General features: G+C 39.0%; 1 protein-coding gene across 2 annotated transcripts in view; it reads right to left on the reverse strand.

Annotated features, from left to right (window-relative positions):
* LOC111143425 (NDC1 transmembrane nucleoporin) overlaps positions 1 to 17,713 on the reverse strand; it is a 43,447-nt gene that overhangs the window by 12,018 nt on the left and 13,716 nt on the right. For both annotated transcript variants that reach the window (XM_022497159.1, XM_022497160.1), the window contains exons 7-16: positions 15,873 to 15,924; positions 13,378 to 13,513; positions 12,513 to 12,605; positions 10,707 to 10,788; positions 8,287 to 8,442; positions 6,172 to 6,417; positions 5,954 to 6,069; positions 3,612 to 3,662; positions 1,809 to 1,872; positions 910 to 1,010 (exon numbers count right to left, since the gene is read on the reverse strand). In XM_022497159.1, coding sequence (XP_022352867.1) covers positions 910 to 1,010; positions 1,809 to 1,872; positions 3,612 to 3,662; positions 5,954 to 6,069; positions 6,172 to 6,417; positions 8,287 to 8,442; positions 10,707 to 10,788; positions 12,513 to 12,605; positions 13,378 to 13,513; positions 15,873 to 15,924 — 1,097 coding nt within the window. The remainder of the gene's footprint in view (positions 1 to 909; positions 1,011 to 1,808; positions 1,873 to 3,611; positions 3,663 to 5,953; positions 6,070 to 6,171; positions 6,418 to 8,286; positions 8,443 to 10,706; positions 10,789 to 12,512; positions 12,606 to 13,377; positions 13,514 to 15,872; positions 15,925 to 17,713) is intronic.

Here is a 17,713-nt window from a genome sequence, read left to right on the forward strand (position 1 = left end):
ATGGTGTGCAAAATACTAGGAAATTCTTTCATTACAGAAAGGTAGCTGGGTAAGAGTACAAATAATAAAACTATTCACGTGTTCCCACATGTCTTAAAAAGGTACATGAGAAAGTGAGCACAGAAAGAATTCAAAGGCGGAAAAACACAAATCACTGGCTTTGATGGGTAAAACTTTCTAAGAGGTAAAATAAATTGAGAGTTGAAGAAAGGAACGGCAAAACATGTTTTCTTTTCAGGCTTCCCAAGACCCAGAGATGCACCAACTGCCCTCCTTTAAACCTACTTCAACACCACTGCCCCAGAAAACCTAGTGTGCAGCCCAGCTCCCACCTCAAGATGCTTCCGGCACCCAGTGCTCCTATTTCTCATCTGACTTACAGCTACAGTGACGAGGCACCCAACATGAAGTCAGGAAAGGCAGCCTGTTCAAAGGCAAGAAACAGGTTTTCTCTGTTTTTAGATCTAGGACTAAAAGGATCTACTACTTTAAAACTGTGCACCCGGTCTGGCAGCAGGGATCCACCAGGCTCAGCTCTATCCTCTTGAGCCTCTGGCCAACAGGTAAGCTTTATCTGCACAGATAACTTAACTACTTTTAGTAGCTGTAAGTTGTATAATGAACCAAATTTATATCACTGAACAGAGTCCTAATATCCTAAATAATCTGATTAATACCAGAGGGTTAGTAACTTCCTTTTTCTATTTCTATAAAATTATTATTAACAAAGGAATTAGTTTCTCTTCCTGGTCTCTCTTATATTGTTGACTTCCCAAGGGTGAGAACAGTACCATATTTAACTTCTAACATATGCTTTGTCACTCAGTAAACATGAGCTATAAGAAACAAACCGGAAAACCTGGGAAGGAGGGAAAGACACAACCTCTCCCAAACCCAAATACTGCTTACCTCTTGCAGCGTCAACAAGGTATTAAGAATAGCTGGTAGTGTAGTCTGGACAACTCCAAATCTGTCTTCGGTAAACGATGCTGCTACTAAGTGAGACAGACCTCAAGAGGAAAAGAAAAAAAAAATTTAAAGGAAATCCAAATTAGGCACATCTATTTGCATCAGCTGAGAAACGATTAACATCCTGAATATGTCAAGAGCTTAAAATATTGGGGGGGGGTACAATAGAAAAATGGGCAAAAGACTGGAACAGGCACTGGAAAGGTGCTCAACTATATGGAGTCATGAATAAGATGACAGTCTGCATTTGAGCACAAAAAAAAGCTTTTAAATAATATTGTGTTTGGTAGTGATGAGTGGTAGAAAGAAAACCAAAGCAGAATAAGGGAAGAGAGTGACAGCTGTGAGGACACTTTTCACAGGGGTTCAGGAAAGGGCTCTCTGAGGAAGTATCATTTTAAGCACTCAGAAGGCAGGATCTAGGAGATGAGAAAAAAAAAAACAAATCCACTTCTTTAACAACTAAGTTTTCATATTCAAGCTAAATTAAACACGTTCAAAGGTTAAAAATGTTATGTCAATATAAGTTGACAGTTGAAAACATTCTATTAATTGCAGTTTTTTGAAGTAGAAAAAGACAAGCAAGAATCCCAGGCTCAGTTTCCCCGCTTGTATACAAGGATAATTTCTGCCCAAATTAAAGTATATTTAAATATCTAAGAAAATTGATCCATATAAAACAAAGACATAAAAATGTATCTAAAAATTCAAAGACTGAGGTCAAGATCCAGACCTGACCTTTCATGGATATACTTCAGTAAATATTTTTTTGAAGATGCTTCAGTATTTAACTGATAATTAAAATCAGAGTTGTATTGTAGTTCACTGCGATTGCTTACCTTCTAATGCCCAAATATGCATTTGGGCATCTGAAAAAACAGCCTGAATAGAGGCCTCTGGGTGCTACAAATACAACAGAAACATTTAAGTAAGTTCCGCTGGGCATTAACTCTGTCATTTCATCTAATCAACTAGGCAGCCTATCACAATAAAAAATTCTCAGCAGCCTCTCAAGACTTAAAATCTGAAATTCTTATATAATAGGATTTAACTGCAATAAAGCATTCTGCCACCAACTTATTGTGTGACCCTTGCCCAATCTCTAAATCTGCCTCAGTTTCTCATTTAAAATAAGAGTTACACACACTCAACTCACCTCAGATTAGTATACAGATCAGAGAATGGCTACAATGCTTTTTTTTTTTTAACTCCAGAACTGCCTAAATACATATTACCTCTCTTAATTGTCTACCCTCAGCCCCACTCAAAAGAAACACCATCTAACCTTCTTTAAGATAGCAAGGTCAAAGAGTAGGGAGCACCAATTGGCCCATTTAAACAAATGCTGATTTTGTGATGCACCCAACGAAGCCTATTAAGTACATCGGCATGTTACATTTCTCAACACCAAACAGCAGCGTGTACAACTCCTTATCATAAAATAGATCCCCACTTGCAAAACTAGAATCAAAGGCAGCCATTCACTTCCACGGAAAAACCAGATCTCGTTCAGCATCTGCTCTGCTACTTATTGGCTCCGTGCCCTTAGACTAGTACTTGACCTCTCTGAGCCTCAGGTTTCCTTATCTATAAAATGACGACAGAGAGATATCTCAGAGGAATGCTGTTATTATTAAATGAGGGAACTTAAGAGGAAACAACACAGTGTACATAAGACACAAGGATGAGTCCTCTTCCTATCCTCTATAGTAAAACTTCGGACAACCCCTCTTCCTCTTGGTGGAAGACAAGACACCTTCCTCGGGGGGGCTGATGGTTGTCCCAAAGCTCTGATAGAGAGCCTAAGGTAGATTCTTTTTGGTAAAAGTCATTGCTAGGTGGGTAGATCTTCTCTGCCACCAAAGTGAGAAAACAGTTTCAAGCCCTTGAAATGATTCTTTGTTATGTGTACCTATATTCTGTCAGAGTCACTCTTACTCAGATCTCTCTCCCCAGAGAATAAAAATGAATGATGCATGCCAGTGCCCTTGGAGTACAGTATTAGCTAATACTGTAATATCTTCAGAACGAAAGAAGCCAGACTAAAGTAACTAAAACAAAACAAAAATTCTTTCCCCTACATATGGGCAAAGGTTTTGCTCATCAAAGGATTAACATACAACAGCTGTAGTGAGTGAAAAACGAAGGATTCTTTAGCTTCTGCCATTCAGTTACTCTCCTATGACAGCTGGAGCAGCTGACACACAAGTTGGAAAGTCATTTAGTTTGTGGCCTGAATTACAACTTTTTATCTCACACAAGCTTAACATCTGCAACTTAATCCAGTCATCTCTCTTCTGAACACCAAACTGGCCACAAAGATTGTAGCAAGACAATGAGCCATGAGGGACCGCCATGGATTTGACCATTTTGCAGGAAGCGGTTGCCCATCCCCACAAAGCTGCCTGCAACCAGGAGACTCAGAAGTCCAACACAGTCAAGCCACAGGAAGTCCCTGAGATGAGCTGGGGGTCTAGGGCAGCTCTTACTCACACAGAGGTTCATTCAGCGAAGCACTCTACGAAGCTGTCTGGCTTGCTAAGGATTGAGCTCAATATTTAGAAGTCAAATCCAGTCTGGTACTTCCTTTCTTCTCTCATTTCCTCTCCCCCCATTCCCAACACTGAACTATATATTCTTACCTTACTGAAAAAATACATTATCAGCACCCGTTTTGATAAGAAATTCTTAACCTAAGTTGGAGAAAAGGAAGAACGAATACATTTAAAGTTTTCAGTTCTATTCAAATATAATGTTAATACATCCCCAGGTTCTTGCTGACACTCAATTAAATGAAACACTTCACATCTTACAGAGAAAGGACAGTATTTGCAGTAAACCACATAAGTAAATACCTTTTGTACGTAAGTTGGATAACCAAGATGGATCGTCTAACCTAAACTGAGTTTCCATGTATACATGCTAACCCCCAAATTAGAGTTCTATGATAAAAGGAATTCAAAGTGGTTCCAGGGGTATTTTCTTACTCAGTTCTTGACAACTGTCTTGAGCTTTAGCCTCTTAATACCAAAAAAGTGTGTGTTTCCCTTATCAAGGGAAAAAAAAAAGAATCTTAAGATAGGAAATAGTTTTCTACTAGTTGACATTTACATGGGAAACAATTTTCTTAGTATTAAACTGAAAGCTACATACCCCAACTGACTTGAAAGTGAATTCATGATATGGCAGGATTTATGACATGTAAGGCAAATGGGATCCCAAAGTTTGTGAAATACCCACAGTGCCTCTATTAATCAATCATTCCATCAGCAAAGATGTTGTCATTCCTCCCATATTAAAAAATAAAACCCTTCCTTAACCCCTCAACTCCCTCCAGCTATTAATTACCCCATTTCTTTGCACCCCTAATAGCAAAACCCCTTGAAAGATCCAGCTTTCCTTGTGGCCTCTGATTCCTCCCCCAATCTCTCCTGGCCCCATCCAATCCGCATTTGTCCCATCTGCTCCACCCAGAAGCTCATCAAGGACTCAATGACCTCCACATTCCACCCTGCCCCCCAGCAGTTCATCCTAGAGCGGCTCTCAGGCTACCCATCAGCAACATGTGGCACCACTCACTTCTCCTCTTCAGTTTTCTTCCCACCTCCACAGTCACTTGGTCCCCTCTGCCATTCCTCCTCATCACCCAGAACTGGAATTACTAGAGGATCCCGTTCTTGCATCTTTCTTCTTCTGTATACAATCCCAAAGAATTTTCATGGAGTCTCATGGCTTTAAATACTGCCTGTATGCTGATGACTTCCAAATTACCATTTCTAACCCAAAACTTTTCCCTACCCTCTAGATATATGTCTCAGTTCTTAGTATTTTCAATTGGTTGTCTAATAAGTATCTCAAATGGACATAAACCGATCTCGTGATTTCCCTACCTCACCTCTATCAAATCTCCTCTTCCAGAATAATCAGCTAATTGCAACTATACTATATCAGAATATCCTCAGGCCAAATTCCCAAAAGTCAACATTAACTCTCTCTTTTATGTCACAACCAGACCACAAGCAAATCCTATTACACCTGCTCTCAACATATACCCAGACCTTGATCACATCTTGCAGTCCCCACCACAACCACTCTGGTCACGGATACCATCACCTCCCACTAGATTACCTCAACAGCTTTACAACTGTCTCTCTGCTTCTGTTCCTGCCCTCCGAGAATTTTACCTCAATACGACAGCTAAAGCAGCACTTTCAAAATGTAAGGTTACATCATGTCAATCTCATGAACAAAACCATCCTGTGCCTTTCCATCTCACTCAGAGAAAATGTGAGTCTTCAAAACAACTAAGGCTCCTGATAAGCTCTGAGTGCTGCTACCTCTCTGACTTCCCCAACACCTACCAGTGTCCACACTATCCCTCACCCGAACCAAGCCCACTCTCACCTAAGACCTTTGCATTTTGCTGCTCCCCGCCTTCCGTTCAGGTCTCTAATCAGGTGTCACCCAAGCAACAAGACCTCTCATAACTGCTCTATTCTTCTGTACAAAACTTAAGTCATCAAATTTCTTCCCTTTTAAAACACATATTGTTCATATTTTGAATATAATGTATTGGGATCCATCTTATAATCAATAGCATGACATGATTTAACTGGCAACTTTTTCCTAATGGTATCCAAAATAAGTCTTACCGTTAGTAGAATTTTTTAATACTAAAAGAGATACAGTTTAATACATTTGCTTGTTCATCTATTTCCCTTCACTGGAATGTAAACAAATAGTCAGGGGCTTTAGTTCAGCGTATCCCAGTGCCCAAAACCACACTCTGCATATATAAAGAACTCAGCAAATATTTCTTAGATGAAAGAATTCACAGAGCAAAGGCATCGCATTAGGTGAAGTCATATGAAGTTGCAACTTACATAGCTCCAAACCAGTCAAATACCAGCAACTTCATATGAGTCAGTCCTGGATGCTCTCAATGATACATGCGAATATAAATCCTATAATCCTATCACCCTACCTGTTCACGTTTATTCTGAATCCATGAATAAATCATACTGGGCTGTCTCGCTGTCTTACCCTCAGCACTAACAGAGGTACATGGAGAAGGATTAGAAAATTCAGTCATTTGCTGATCTAAAGAAAACAAAAAACAAAACAAAAAGCCAAGAAAGTGAAAACTCGGGTTATCTGAGTCTCTGTAACTACATTTCAAATTTTAGAAAACAGTCCCCTTACCAGAAGCAGAAGTCCACAATCTTGGCCCTCTTCTTATGAGCTGAGAACTCTGAGGGGACCCATAGCAGGTATTTACATCAAAAATTCCAGCCATCCGATTCACCACACTAGAGCCAAACGGGCTTCCAAGGGGACTGGCAACATCAGGCGTAGATAATTTGGAGGAAAACAGTGACATCTTAACTAATGGTGGCACTGAAGGCCGAGGCATCTGGCTGGATTTTGGGGTCTGAAAAGTAGTTTCTTCTGTAAAAGAACAGATCCAGTGCTGAAGAGGCAGCCCGAACAAACTGCACCCATCTCGGGTTTTGGTTTCATGCATTTACCCAAGGCTCAGGAGCGGGTTTCCTTTGGGTTTACATCCTCAACATCCAGCTTTCACTGCCGCAGCTCAGTGACCGCTCGTGGAGCACTCTGCACCCCCTTCTGTTAGATTGGCACAGCCCCGCTTGTTTTCTCCCCCCAGAGAGTATCTTCAGCTTCAAGGTCAGTTTCTCTAAATCTAAGCTGTGTTGAATGAACTTACCAATTTATATTTCACTTTCAAATGGCAACTTCAATTACTGCACTGGAATATGCCCAGTGCTACACCAAGTTCCTACCGCAGCTGTCACCTGACTAAAGCAAACCTGTACTGTGAAAGTGTACTGATAAAGGGTGCACACTTATCCATTTTCTACAGCATTTTTTTGAGTTAACAAAAGTCACACCAGAGATGAATTTGCCCAGGATCATCTACAAATATGATCTGTAAACACCTTGCTCAACAATTATCTTATAGTTGTATCTTATAACCAATTTATAGATTCTGTTGTATAAAAACAAAGGAATATTTTTCCAGCCACTTCAGTACAAGGCACAAAGACAAATAAATTACACTAGTATTCTATCTTCTTAATAATACCTTCTTAATAATACCGCCATAATACCTGGGTGGTTCAGTGGGTTGAGCGTCTCAGTGAGTTGAGCATCGGCTCAGATCATGATCCCAGGGTCCTGGGATCCAGCCCCACGTTGGGCTCCCTGCTCATCAGGGAGCCTCCTTCTCCCTCTCCTTCTGCCCCTCCCCCTGCTTGTGCTCAAGCTCATACTCTCTAATAAATAAAATATAATAAATAAAAAATATATATATACACATATATATATGTGTATATATATGTATCTACAGGCAGGCAGAGAGAGAGGAGGAAGCAGGCTCCCCGCTGAGCAGAGAGCCCGATGCGGGACTCGATCCCAGGACCCTGGGATCATGACGTAAGCCGAAGGCAGCGGCTTTAACCCACTGAGCCACCCAGGTGCCCCCATACAGGGATTTTTTTAAATATCAAGATGAATTGCCAACATTTAAAAAGTGGAAAATTTCACCCACAATATTTTTAGCTTTCAGGCTTCACCTAATGGCAGGCAGAGGGGATGCGGCACAGAACACCAGGTCCAAATTCCCACAGGGGAACAGTGGACTGAAGCTTACCCCTTCCCCGTTGGGTGAAGCCAGCGCTCTCAAGTTTACCACATTCCTCACCCAGCCAGTTTTGCTCATTTTCATTCAAGGCCTGCCTCCAAAAGGCATGTGGACGTTAAGACCTTTCATCAGTCTAACATTCCTAGGCCTCTTCTACTTAAGGAATTTGGTCAAATAGCCTCTGTCCCTCCACTGTACTTCTCAGCTTCCATCTTTCAAATATCCTATGAAGCTATCTTAAAACAATGAATGTGATGACCCCATGGTGAAATTGCTCAGTCACTGCAGGTGCTCTCCTCTGGGCATTGTCCAGCAACTACCTGTCTCAGGGATACTGCAACGAGGACAGCACCCAGTATGACATATAATGTTTCACCTGGCTCTGCACTTGAGGAAGCTAAAGGCTTCTATCAGATGGGCCACAGTTTGTTAGCCTTTCTAACACCACAGACACAGCAGACTTAACTTCTTCAATCTATAGTGATACCCAGGCCTTTTTCTTGGTTCAGTATAATAGTCCATGTATTAGATCAATTTTCCCTAAAAACAAATCCCTCACAGTCATGTATACATATCCTGAGATGAACTACTGCCATGTTTCTTAGGGAAAAAAATGTACATGCTTTGCCTTCTCATAGTAATATAGGAATTACCTGGAGAATTTGATTTCTTGGGTTCCACGGGGTAAGAGGACACCATTCTCCCATTCGTAGCAGCGGCTTCTTGGTAGAGAACCAGTTTCTGAGTCATATCATTTAAAAGATTCAAACACTCCCTTGAAATGGCTGTCCAGTTGTGGGGATGTCCACCTAGGAGGTCCAAATACCAGCTTTTAAAATGTACATAATCTTACAGTCACCTTCTCAAAGTGAGGAGAAAATTCACTAAGAAACACTACATGGCAGGAGCACCTGGGTGGCTTAGTTGTTTGGGCATCTGCCTTCCGCTCAGGTCATGATCTTGGGGTCCTGGGATGGAGCCCTGCGTCAGGCTCCCTGCTCAGTGGGAGTCTGCTTCTCTGAACTCTGCCTCTCCCCCCTCCACTCATGTGCAAGCGCGCTCTCTAATAAATAAATAAAATCTTAAAAAAAAAAAGAAATGCTATGACACTTTGCATCAGGGCCCACTTTCCTTGGCTAAGCTACTATTTATACTCCTGTCATCTAGTACACAGCAGGAGTTCAATAAATATTTGGGCAAAATAATTTTCCAAAAACTCTACAAGCAAAAGCTTGATATTTTAGCATAAAACAAAACCAAACCAAACAAAAAACTCTAATACTGGCTGCTAAAAATAGAGCCAAACACTAGAGTATGGGTTCAGTGAAAAAGAGGATTACTTCCTTAGCACCACTGAACAAACTAAAGACTAAGACAATGAATACAAGCATGGCTAATGAGAGGTAACCCACGACCCTCAATTACCTATATAAACTGTTGTGTCTGGCCCACTATGTTTTCTTACATTTTCATTAATAATAGCCCCTATTTGTTATTATATCTGTAAGAATAACACAGATAATAATCATACTTGATAACATAATAACAATCATACTTTACACTTAGAGAATTTACATTCTTTATTATTTAATAAACTACTGCAATCCAGAATCTTGTAGAAATTCCCTTACTTCTCATTATCTTTTCATTTTCTAAGACCTTATCACCTATAGCTGCCATGTAAAAATCAACCAACTAATCAATCTTTTTATGCTAAGAATAGCTGAGGAGTCCACTGAAAACTGGTTTCCCCAGCCTGGGTGACAAATAATGCTCCTCCCCTCACTTGGATCCCTCCCTAAACATTGTCCCCATTTACAGCTCAAGAGGAACACAACTTAACCTGCATGCAAACAAAATACTCCATCAGTAAGTTTCAAAAGGTTTTGTACTGCTCTTAACTCAGGACCACTAAGGAACTATGTAATGCTTGAGTTAAATTTTAATAATACGCCCTAGAATGTAAGTTCTCTAGCAGAGAACATGTCACCCAATTACAGTTTACTGGAGTAACTGGTGAAATTATTTAATGCATAGAGCATTCCCTGGTGAACCTAAGTCTGATAGAAAAGACTTGGTTAATTTTCCACAGCATCAGCTCTGGATGTTTCATGCTACTAAAAAGAAAGTGTGGCTCAATCATTTTTACTTTCATGTAACTGAATTTCATTTCCATGTAACACTTAACTATAGAGGTTTCTTTTGGAATGTGGGAATTGGCAAATATAGTAAAATAATGAAAAGCCGATTACAGAGATGAAAAGCTACCTAGGTTCCCTATTCTCCATTGGTGACTGGGCTGAGATGCTTTCCATCCAGGAACAAGGGAGAGCACTGGCATAGTTGTAACAAGGAGTTTGTAACAAGTAAAAATGGAGAAGTCTTTCAGAGCTGCCAAGAGCATCCTTGGGTCACTATCAAATCTAGTACTCTTTTACTTTTTTTTAAAGGGAGGCAAAGTACATTGGGGAAGGTATATACTATGGTGAGTGCTGTGAAGTGTGTAAACCTGGTAATTCACAGACCCCTGGGGCTAATAATACATTATATGTTAATAAAAAAATAAAAATAAAAATAAAAATAAAAAAATAAAGGGAGGCAAAATAGCATGGCAGAAGGAGGGAGCTCTGTACTTGGGAGTCAAAGGACAAAATTTCTTACTCTATGACAATAACTTTATGTAAGCCACTTAATCTCTCTGAGACTTAGATCCCCCATCTAGGGATTAGACCACCTGATTTTCAAGACCCTTTGTAGCATTAAAACTTTGAGGATTCTTAAACTGTACTCTTCTGCCCTAAAACTGTCAACCTACCTCATAATTTTTTCAGGTTAAGGGAATGAGGCTGCTGAAGAAGATAACATATAAGAGTTTAAAAATACTTTTCTGGAAATATAACTTCTACCCACAACAATGGTGGTTAGAATCTTACTTACATAAGATTTAAATCAATACTTCACTTAATGGACTCACAGCTGTGTGATATTGTATTAAACACATCTCTCTCACCAAAAACTTTAAGTGGAACACTTTCTGCACACACATGCCTGTGTCTGTTACTTTTAGCAATACCTGGCTGGCTAAGGCTAAAAACTTCTTGTCTTCGTGAAGGAGAATACTGAGAAAGCAACATCAGGTCCTGCAATGCCAAATACTAAAAAGAAAAAAAAATACACATTATTTAATTTTTTTAACTTCTATATAAAAATCTTATTTATGAATTGGGCTCAGCATTATATATGTAAGGGGAAATTAGTTGAAATTTTTCATGAAGGAAATACTCTTCCACTTTCTAGACTCCCAGAACTTTCCTGCCTCTACCTTCTGTAGGCTGCCCCACTCACTGGAGGCTCCATCTATAGATCTCTTTGTGTCTTTTCCCACTTCTATGGTGGGAAACTTAAAACATCACTTCCTCCTGAACTTCCCAGGTCCCCCCACACAAACATATACTCACACAGTTCTCAACTGTGGCACTTAACATAATTTATTGTAACTGCCTGTTTCCTTGTCTCATGTGGTTCCACCCACTAGACTGTGAGGCAGGGATAGTGTTTTACTTGCTACCACATCCAAAGGCAGTACCTGGCACACAGCAGTACTTTACAAAAAATCATCATTTTGTCTCCTGGCAAACCCCTTCACTCATCATTCAAGACACCATAACTTCTGTGAAGGTTTCTTGTTTTGGTTCTAAGCAGAATAAGTGGTTCCCACTGCACTTACCACAGTAAATTTTCATTAGTTTGTATATCTGCCTTTTCCATTAGGCTATGCTACATCTAATTCATTATTATGCCTTAAGCAACTAGCAGTGACTGACATCTACCAAGTGAATACAGATTTGTTAAGTAACACAATGAGTACCTGATATATTTGTTTTATCTAATAAATTAGTCATAAGTGATGTTTAAAGATAATCAGAACCTCAGTGGGTCATTTTCTTATCAATTTACAACTTTTCTAGAGTGTATTCCAAACTCTGGGTTCCATTTTCTTCAAATTTTTTTTTAAGCACTATGATCTCTTAACAGGATCACATATATTATAGATCTACTTTAAAATTTCAAAATGCAATTTAAATCAAAACAAGTTATTCTCAGTTAGTTTAATTTGTGAACTTACTACAGCTTCTTTAAACTCTTTTCATTAAAATTTATTTTAGGGAGCGCCTGGGTGGCTCAGTGGGTTAAAGCCTCTGCCTCTGGCTCGGGTCATGATCCCAGAGTCCTGGAATCGAGCCCCGAGTCGGGCTCTCTGCTCGGCAGGGAGCCTGCTTCCTCCTCTCTCTCTCTCTCTGCCTGCCTCTCTGCCTACTTGTGATATCTGTCTGTCAAATAAATAAATTAAATCTTTTTAAAAAATAAAATTAAAAGAATAAAATTGATTTTAGGATCATTATCATTATCTATTTTGAGTTCACTGTATGTGTACACCTACCTTTGATCATAACAGCCAACAATACTACATGAGTAAAAATACACCTTGACTCATGATAAAAACAACAGCAACAACAACAAAACAAACAAACGAAAGACGGTACTTTGTTTTGCTACCATGAGGAGTTTGTGAAAAGCTAACGCACATGGTTGTATATCATGGTATTTCATGGTTGGAACTATTTTTATATCTGTCCTAAATACAGTTTAGTTTAGCTTGTACAAATACACTGAAATATATTCTTGTATTTTAGTCACTTGGAATAAAAACTGAAAAAGTAAAGAGCATTCAATGTAGCATGTACTTGATTTTTTACAATATTGGTACTAGAATATTCTAGGCCCTCAAAAAATGTATCAGATACACTGCATATTAAGTCCATTCCGTAAGACAAGTTAGAGGTGACTGTATGAAGACACAAAATGTAAGTTCAGGTACCTTAACAATGAGCGGTGGATTGCTGTTTAAAACCTTTGGGAGGCATTCATCTGACTCTTCTGAAAATGGTGGCTGAACAGGGAACAGATGAGCCTATCAAATATAATCAAATATAAAGACTATGAAATGATGATTTTCTTGACTTTATTACATTCAGTAACTTCACACTAATGGTAATTTATTACAACAGGAGATAACACAACAAATTAGTATCTTCAGTATTTTAATAACAGGTTGCATTAAAATTAAATATACCCAAACACACTACTTTCCAAAATGTTACTTTCCCAATTTTATTAGATCCCTGGCTGCCAAAAATAGAAACAAATATTCTCTGAAGCCACTGATACAAACCTACAGAGGATACAAACCTACAGAGATGGTAAATGAAACATTCATTTTCTAAGACAAACACTTGGATGACAAAGACAATGGAAATCCCATTCATTTAAAATCATTTCAATACAAAATTTAAAACTTTCTCTCAAAGAACAATTATTGTCTTACATTAAATATTTTAATAGTAGTAATATCAATAGCACAGAAAACTGATTTAAAATTCAGGCATTTAGTATGTGCTCAGTAGAGAAATGGAAACCTTCAGAATAGAATTACACTACAGATAAAACAAAGTAAGCTCCACTAGCAGTTCACTCAGTTTAGTTGCCAAAAACCAGGAACAGTAACACTGTTCCTTACAGACACAGACAGACAGCAGACACACAAATGATGTCTCAGAAAAGAGACTGAAACCCAACTTACTCAAAATGGCTCTGGGCACAAGAGCACACTGCTCAGTGCTCTGCTATAAATAAGTCTGTGCACTCCCAAACACAAAAGCATTAACAAAAAACTCAATACAAACCTCTGTGGCAAAGATTTTGAAGAGTATCCATGAGATATACCAAGTCATCAGAAGAAAGACACCACATAGCCAGACATGGTAGAGTAACGAGAGATTGAGGAGGCCACGCACAGTGTCAAGAGGCCTGTGAAACTGCCTATGAAAGCAGAAATTACTGTTTAATCCTATGAGGAAAATACAATCTAAGCATTTAATAGACTTGGGCCTCATAATGAAAAACAAATAAATCTTACTTCTAAATAATAATGGTGATATAGATGCCTTTCCTTTTGCACCCCATAAAATTCTCTCCCTGATACCGTCTTATGAACTACATAAGGGAGCCTTAAAGGAGGAACAGACCTAAATTTGTGCTTAGTTTCTTCTGTTCCAAATCTTCACTGTCATTTACTATGAAGGAAGAATGAGTCAAGCCTATAAACCAACCCCTAGAGGCTGGGTAAAATTTTACTATTGTTACTTTGTAATTTGATACATAACCATTCAACTAGCACCTCTCCTGGGCCAGATTTCAGCTCTATCTGTACACCCTAAAAACAGTTCCACAGTAGTTAACAGGACATGGCACTATCTAAAAATCACAATCTTCACTTTTAAAATGATTTAAGAAACTGTTAGAAGGCTTAAAGGACACCTGGGTAGCTCATTTTGTTGAGGATCTGATTTCAGCTCAGGTCATGATCTTGGGGTCCTAGGATCAGCCCCATGGGGCTCTGTGCTCAGCCGGCAATCCACCCGTCCCTCTTACTCTGCCCCTCCCCATACCACACATGCACTCTCTGTCTCTCTCTCTCAAATACAATCTTTTAAAAAAAAAAAAAAAAGCTAAATAAAGTGAACACTCACTGTTTTACCAAAACATTAAATAGATCAATAGGCAAAGTCATCATAGCCCTACAACCACACAACTAGCAATTTTTAAAAAAAGATACTATTTATTAATTTGACAGAGAGAGAGATCACAAGTAGGCAGAGAGGCAGGCAGAGAGAGAGGAGGAAGCAGGCTCCCCGCTGAGCAGAGAGCCTGATGTGGGGCTTGATCCCAGGACCCTGGGATCATCACCTGAGCCGAAGGCAGAGGCTTAACCCACAGAGCGACCCAGGCGCCCACAACTAGCAATTTTAAAAACAGGATTAGAACCTCTGGCTCTGCCATTTATCAGTGCTGTGATTATGTTAACTGGTTGACCTAACCCACCTCAACTTCTTCTTCCATATAATAGTGGCATAATTTCTTTCTACCTCTTATGGCTATTATGAGATTTGAAACACCTTATATTAGGAGTGCCCAGCATAGAACTTAACATTTCCTGGGAAGAAGCAAGCTATTTTCAGATTTTTAGTAAATTTTTTTAAGTTTTTTTTAAATTTATTTGACAGAGACCACAAGTAGGCAGAGAGGCAGGCAGAGTGATAGGGAAGCAGACTCCCTGATGAGCAGAGAGCCCGATGCAGGGCTCAATCCCAGAACCCTGGGACCATGACACGAGCCAAAGGCAGAGGCTTTAACCCACTGAGCCACCTAGGCGCCCCTTTAGTAAATCTTTATTGAGGGCCCACCATGTATTAAGGACAGTATATTAGGCACTGCCATATGAACAAAATACATTTTAAGTGAAAGAAAGAAAAAAGTACTATATTAAATTACAATAAAATTATCATTATTTTTCTTTTTCCGTTTGACCCAATGTAAAATTCGGATTAACATAATAAATGACCCATGCATTTAGTTTCATATCTAGCAATTAAGCAAAAGACAAAACTAAATTTTACCTAGGAATTTTTAAAGTTAGAAATTGAAATTCACAAAGTAGGAACCATAATATATTAAGCACCCACAAATATCAGTATCTTCACTCCCGAAAAATGGTATTAGTTAAATCCATATACAATGCACAAAAAAACCTCACAGTAGAATAATCAATAATTAAAAGAACAAATACTACTAGAGAAATTTACACTTACTTGCCAAGTAAAGATTAAAGCTTTAACTATGTGCAAAGTACATTGGGAATAACTAGAACAATACACCTGAGTGCTACCCCTTGATTGCCACTTAATGACCTTCAACTGATCGCATGACCCTGCTCAATTTTGGCTTCCTTAGAGGCAAAATTAGAATAATACCATAGCACTGTGCTCGCCTACTACAATATAGCAGAGAATGATGATGACTGAGGAGAAAAGCAAAAGAGTGCAACTCAAGAAGCTCACGTTTTCATAATATAAAAGTTATATCTAACGAAGAACAAATTATCATTGCTGACTTCCAGGTAGAGGAACTGGGTGACCAGAGACTGGAGCAAAAGGATTCTTTTTTACTGTATACCCTGTTTTATGGCACTGGAATTTTAAATTATGTGAGCCAGGTTTATTCCAAAATGAACACAATTATTTAAAGGCTAAATCTGAACACCACCATCAGGAAGTGGCAAACACCTAAAAAGGATGGAAACTAGCAGCGTTAAAAATCAGACTTTTCACCTGTCACTTACTCATCTATCTGAAGATCCATAGCGGTGCTAATCCAAGCTTTGGGAATATGGCCTGAAAGGAAAAAAATACCATGCTATGAACATAAAAAGTTAATACAGCAAATCTTAACCATGCTTTAGTATGAGGTTGATGAGATGACCAAGTAGACACTAAGACCTCGGTCAGAATGCTACATTTTTGATTAGGAGTGGGCAGAAGGAGTGCCTAAAAGGCTCCATCAGTTAGGCATTCAATTCTTGATTTCAGCGCAGGTCATGACCTCAGCCCTTGGCTGTGAGATCAAGCCTGACGTTCTGTGCTCAGCAGGGAGTCTACTTGAGATTCTCTCTCCTTCCGCTCCCTAAGACTCCCACTCTCCCTAAAATAAACAAATAAATCTTTTTTTTAAAAAATGGTCAGGAAAAGAGAATAATTTCTAAATACAGAAGTCCTTGCTTTGCATGGGTCAGATTACGTACATATTTCAGTCATATTTCAGTGGTAGTTAAGTTAAATCACAACAGTCCCCCAACAACACAATTCAAATTTCAGTTACCACAGTATATTTACTGTGAGCAACTGAACATAGTACTTCTAGCTTTTCAGTACACAAATCAGTATGTAGATAATGGATACACACCATAATTTGTGACTAATCACATCCCTTCTTTCTAAGTCTGTTGGTGACTGGTCATTCAGTTCAGGCACAGACAGCAAAACATGTAATTGTGCTGCCTCTTTGTCTCCCTGAAAAGCCCACACAACATTTTACAAAAACGAATAAGTGAAAGAGGACACTGGCCAAAAAGACTAAAGTGCAACAAAGAAATGAAAAGTGGTAACATTTGAAATGAAACCTGAATGGAACGTAAGTGGGTTATAGAAGATACAGCTGACCACGGAAATGCTGACTGGCTGCTACGTCAGCCCAGTTGTACAATACAATTGTTGGGAACATCCAGGCTCATGGTAGCAGGTTAATAAAAAACAACCAAGTGTTAACATTAAATGACAATTATAAGGGCAATGTAGAAAAATGGGTTATATAAACTACAAGTGAAGGAAGGAGACAACAGAACGGCCTATGCCCAGTGAGAACAACTCTAAAATTATTCCATAGAAAAAAGTAGGAGCAGAAAGTTATATAGGTATCCCCTGCTTTTCCAAAGTTTGTTATGTCACTTCACTTTAATGAAAGGCCTATGCTAGCACCTGTTTTCACAACTGAAAGAAATCCAAATTTACAAATAAGGCACAAAAGGGAAAACAGCATTCAGCACTTGTTTTGTCCCAAGCCAGAGCTGTCATGGCACAGAAGCAGGGCATCCTGAATGGTGAGAGGGGTGCAGCCAAGTTCCTAACCTGCGAAGTACACTCAGCATCTCAGCATCAAGCCTCCAGAGCTTTCAACTGTGTCTGTGAGCATCTGTGCTTTATCCCCATTTGCTTTGTGCATCAGTTAGCAAGATGTGTCCGAAGGCATTAGAAAAGCCTAAGAGAGGTTATTTTGGGGGTTTGGAGATGCTCAAAGATCTTTCCATATAAATTAAAGCTAATTGCTTCTTTACTTGGTGCCATTTGGCTTACAGAAGGTTTCATAGGAACTCTCTACTTTCAGATGGTGGGGGAAACCTATAGTCTGAAAAGAGTATTTTAGGATGTTGAATTTTGTTTATATATTATTATGTGTTGCTATTGAGCTTAATGTTTTCCACTCAACTTGAACTGCTCATCATATTAAATAAGTACATCTATTTTTGTACTTAGAATTCATGTTAACAAATTCTGTAAGGTTCCCTCAGCAGCAGGATATTTCTAATATATTAGTACCAAGTTACAAAAAGTTATAAAAAGGAGTAGG

This window comes from Enhydra lutris, unplaced genomic scaffold, assembly GCF_002288905.1.
Source record: "Enhydra lutris kenyoni isolate GAN:26980312 unplaced genomic scaffold, ASM228890v2 scaffoldscaffold9, whole genome shotgun sequence".
NCBI classification, from domain to species: Eukaryota; Metazoa; Chordata; class Mammalia; order Carnivora; family Mustelidae; genus Enhydra; species Enhydra lutris.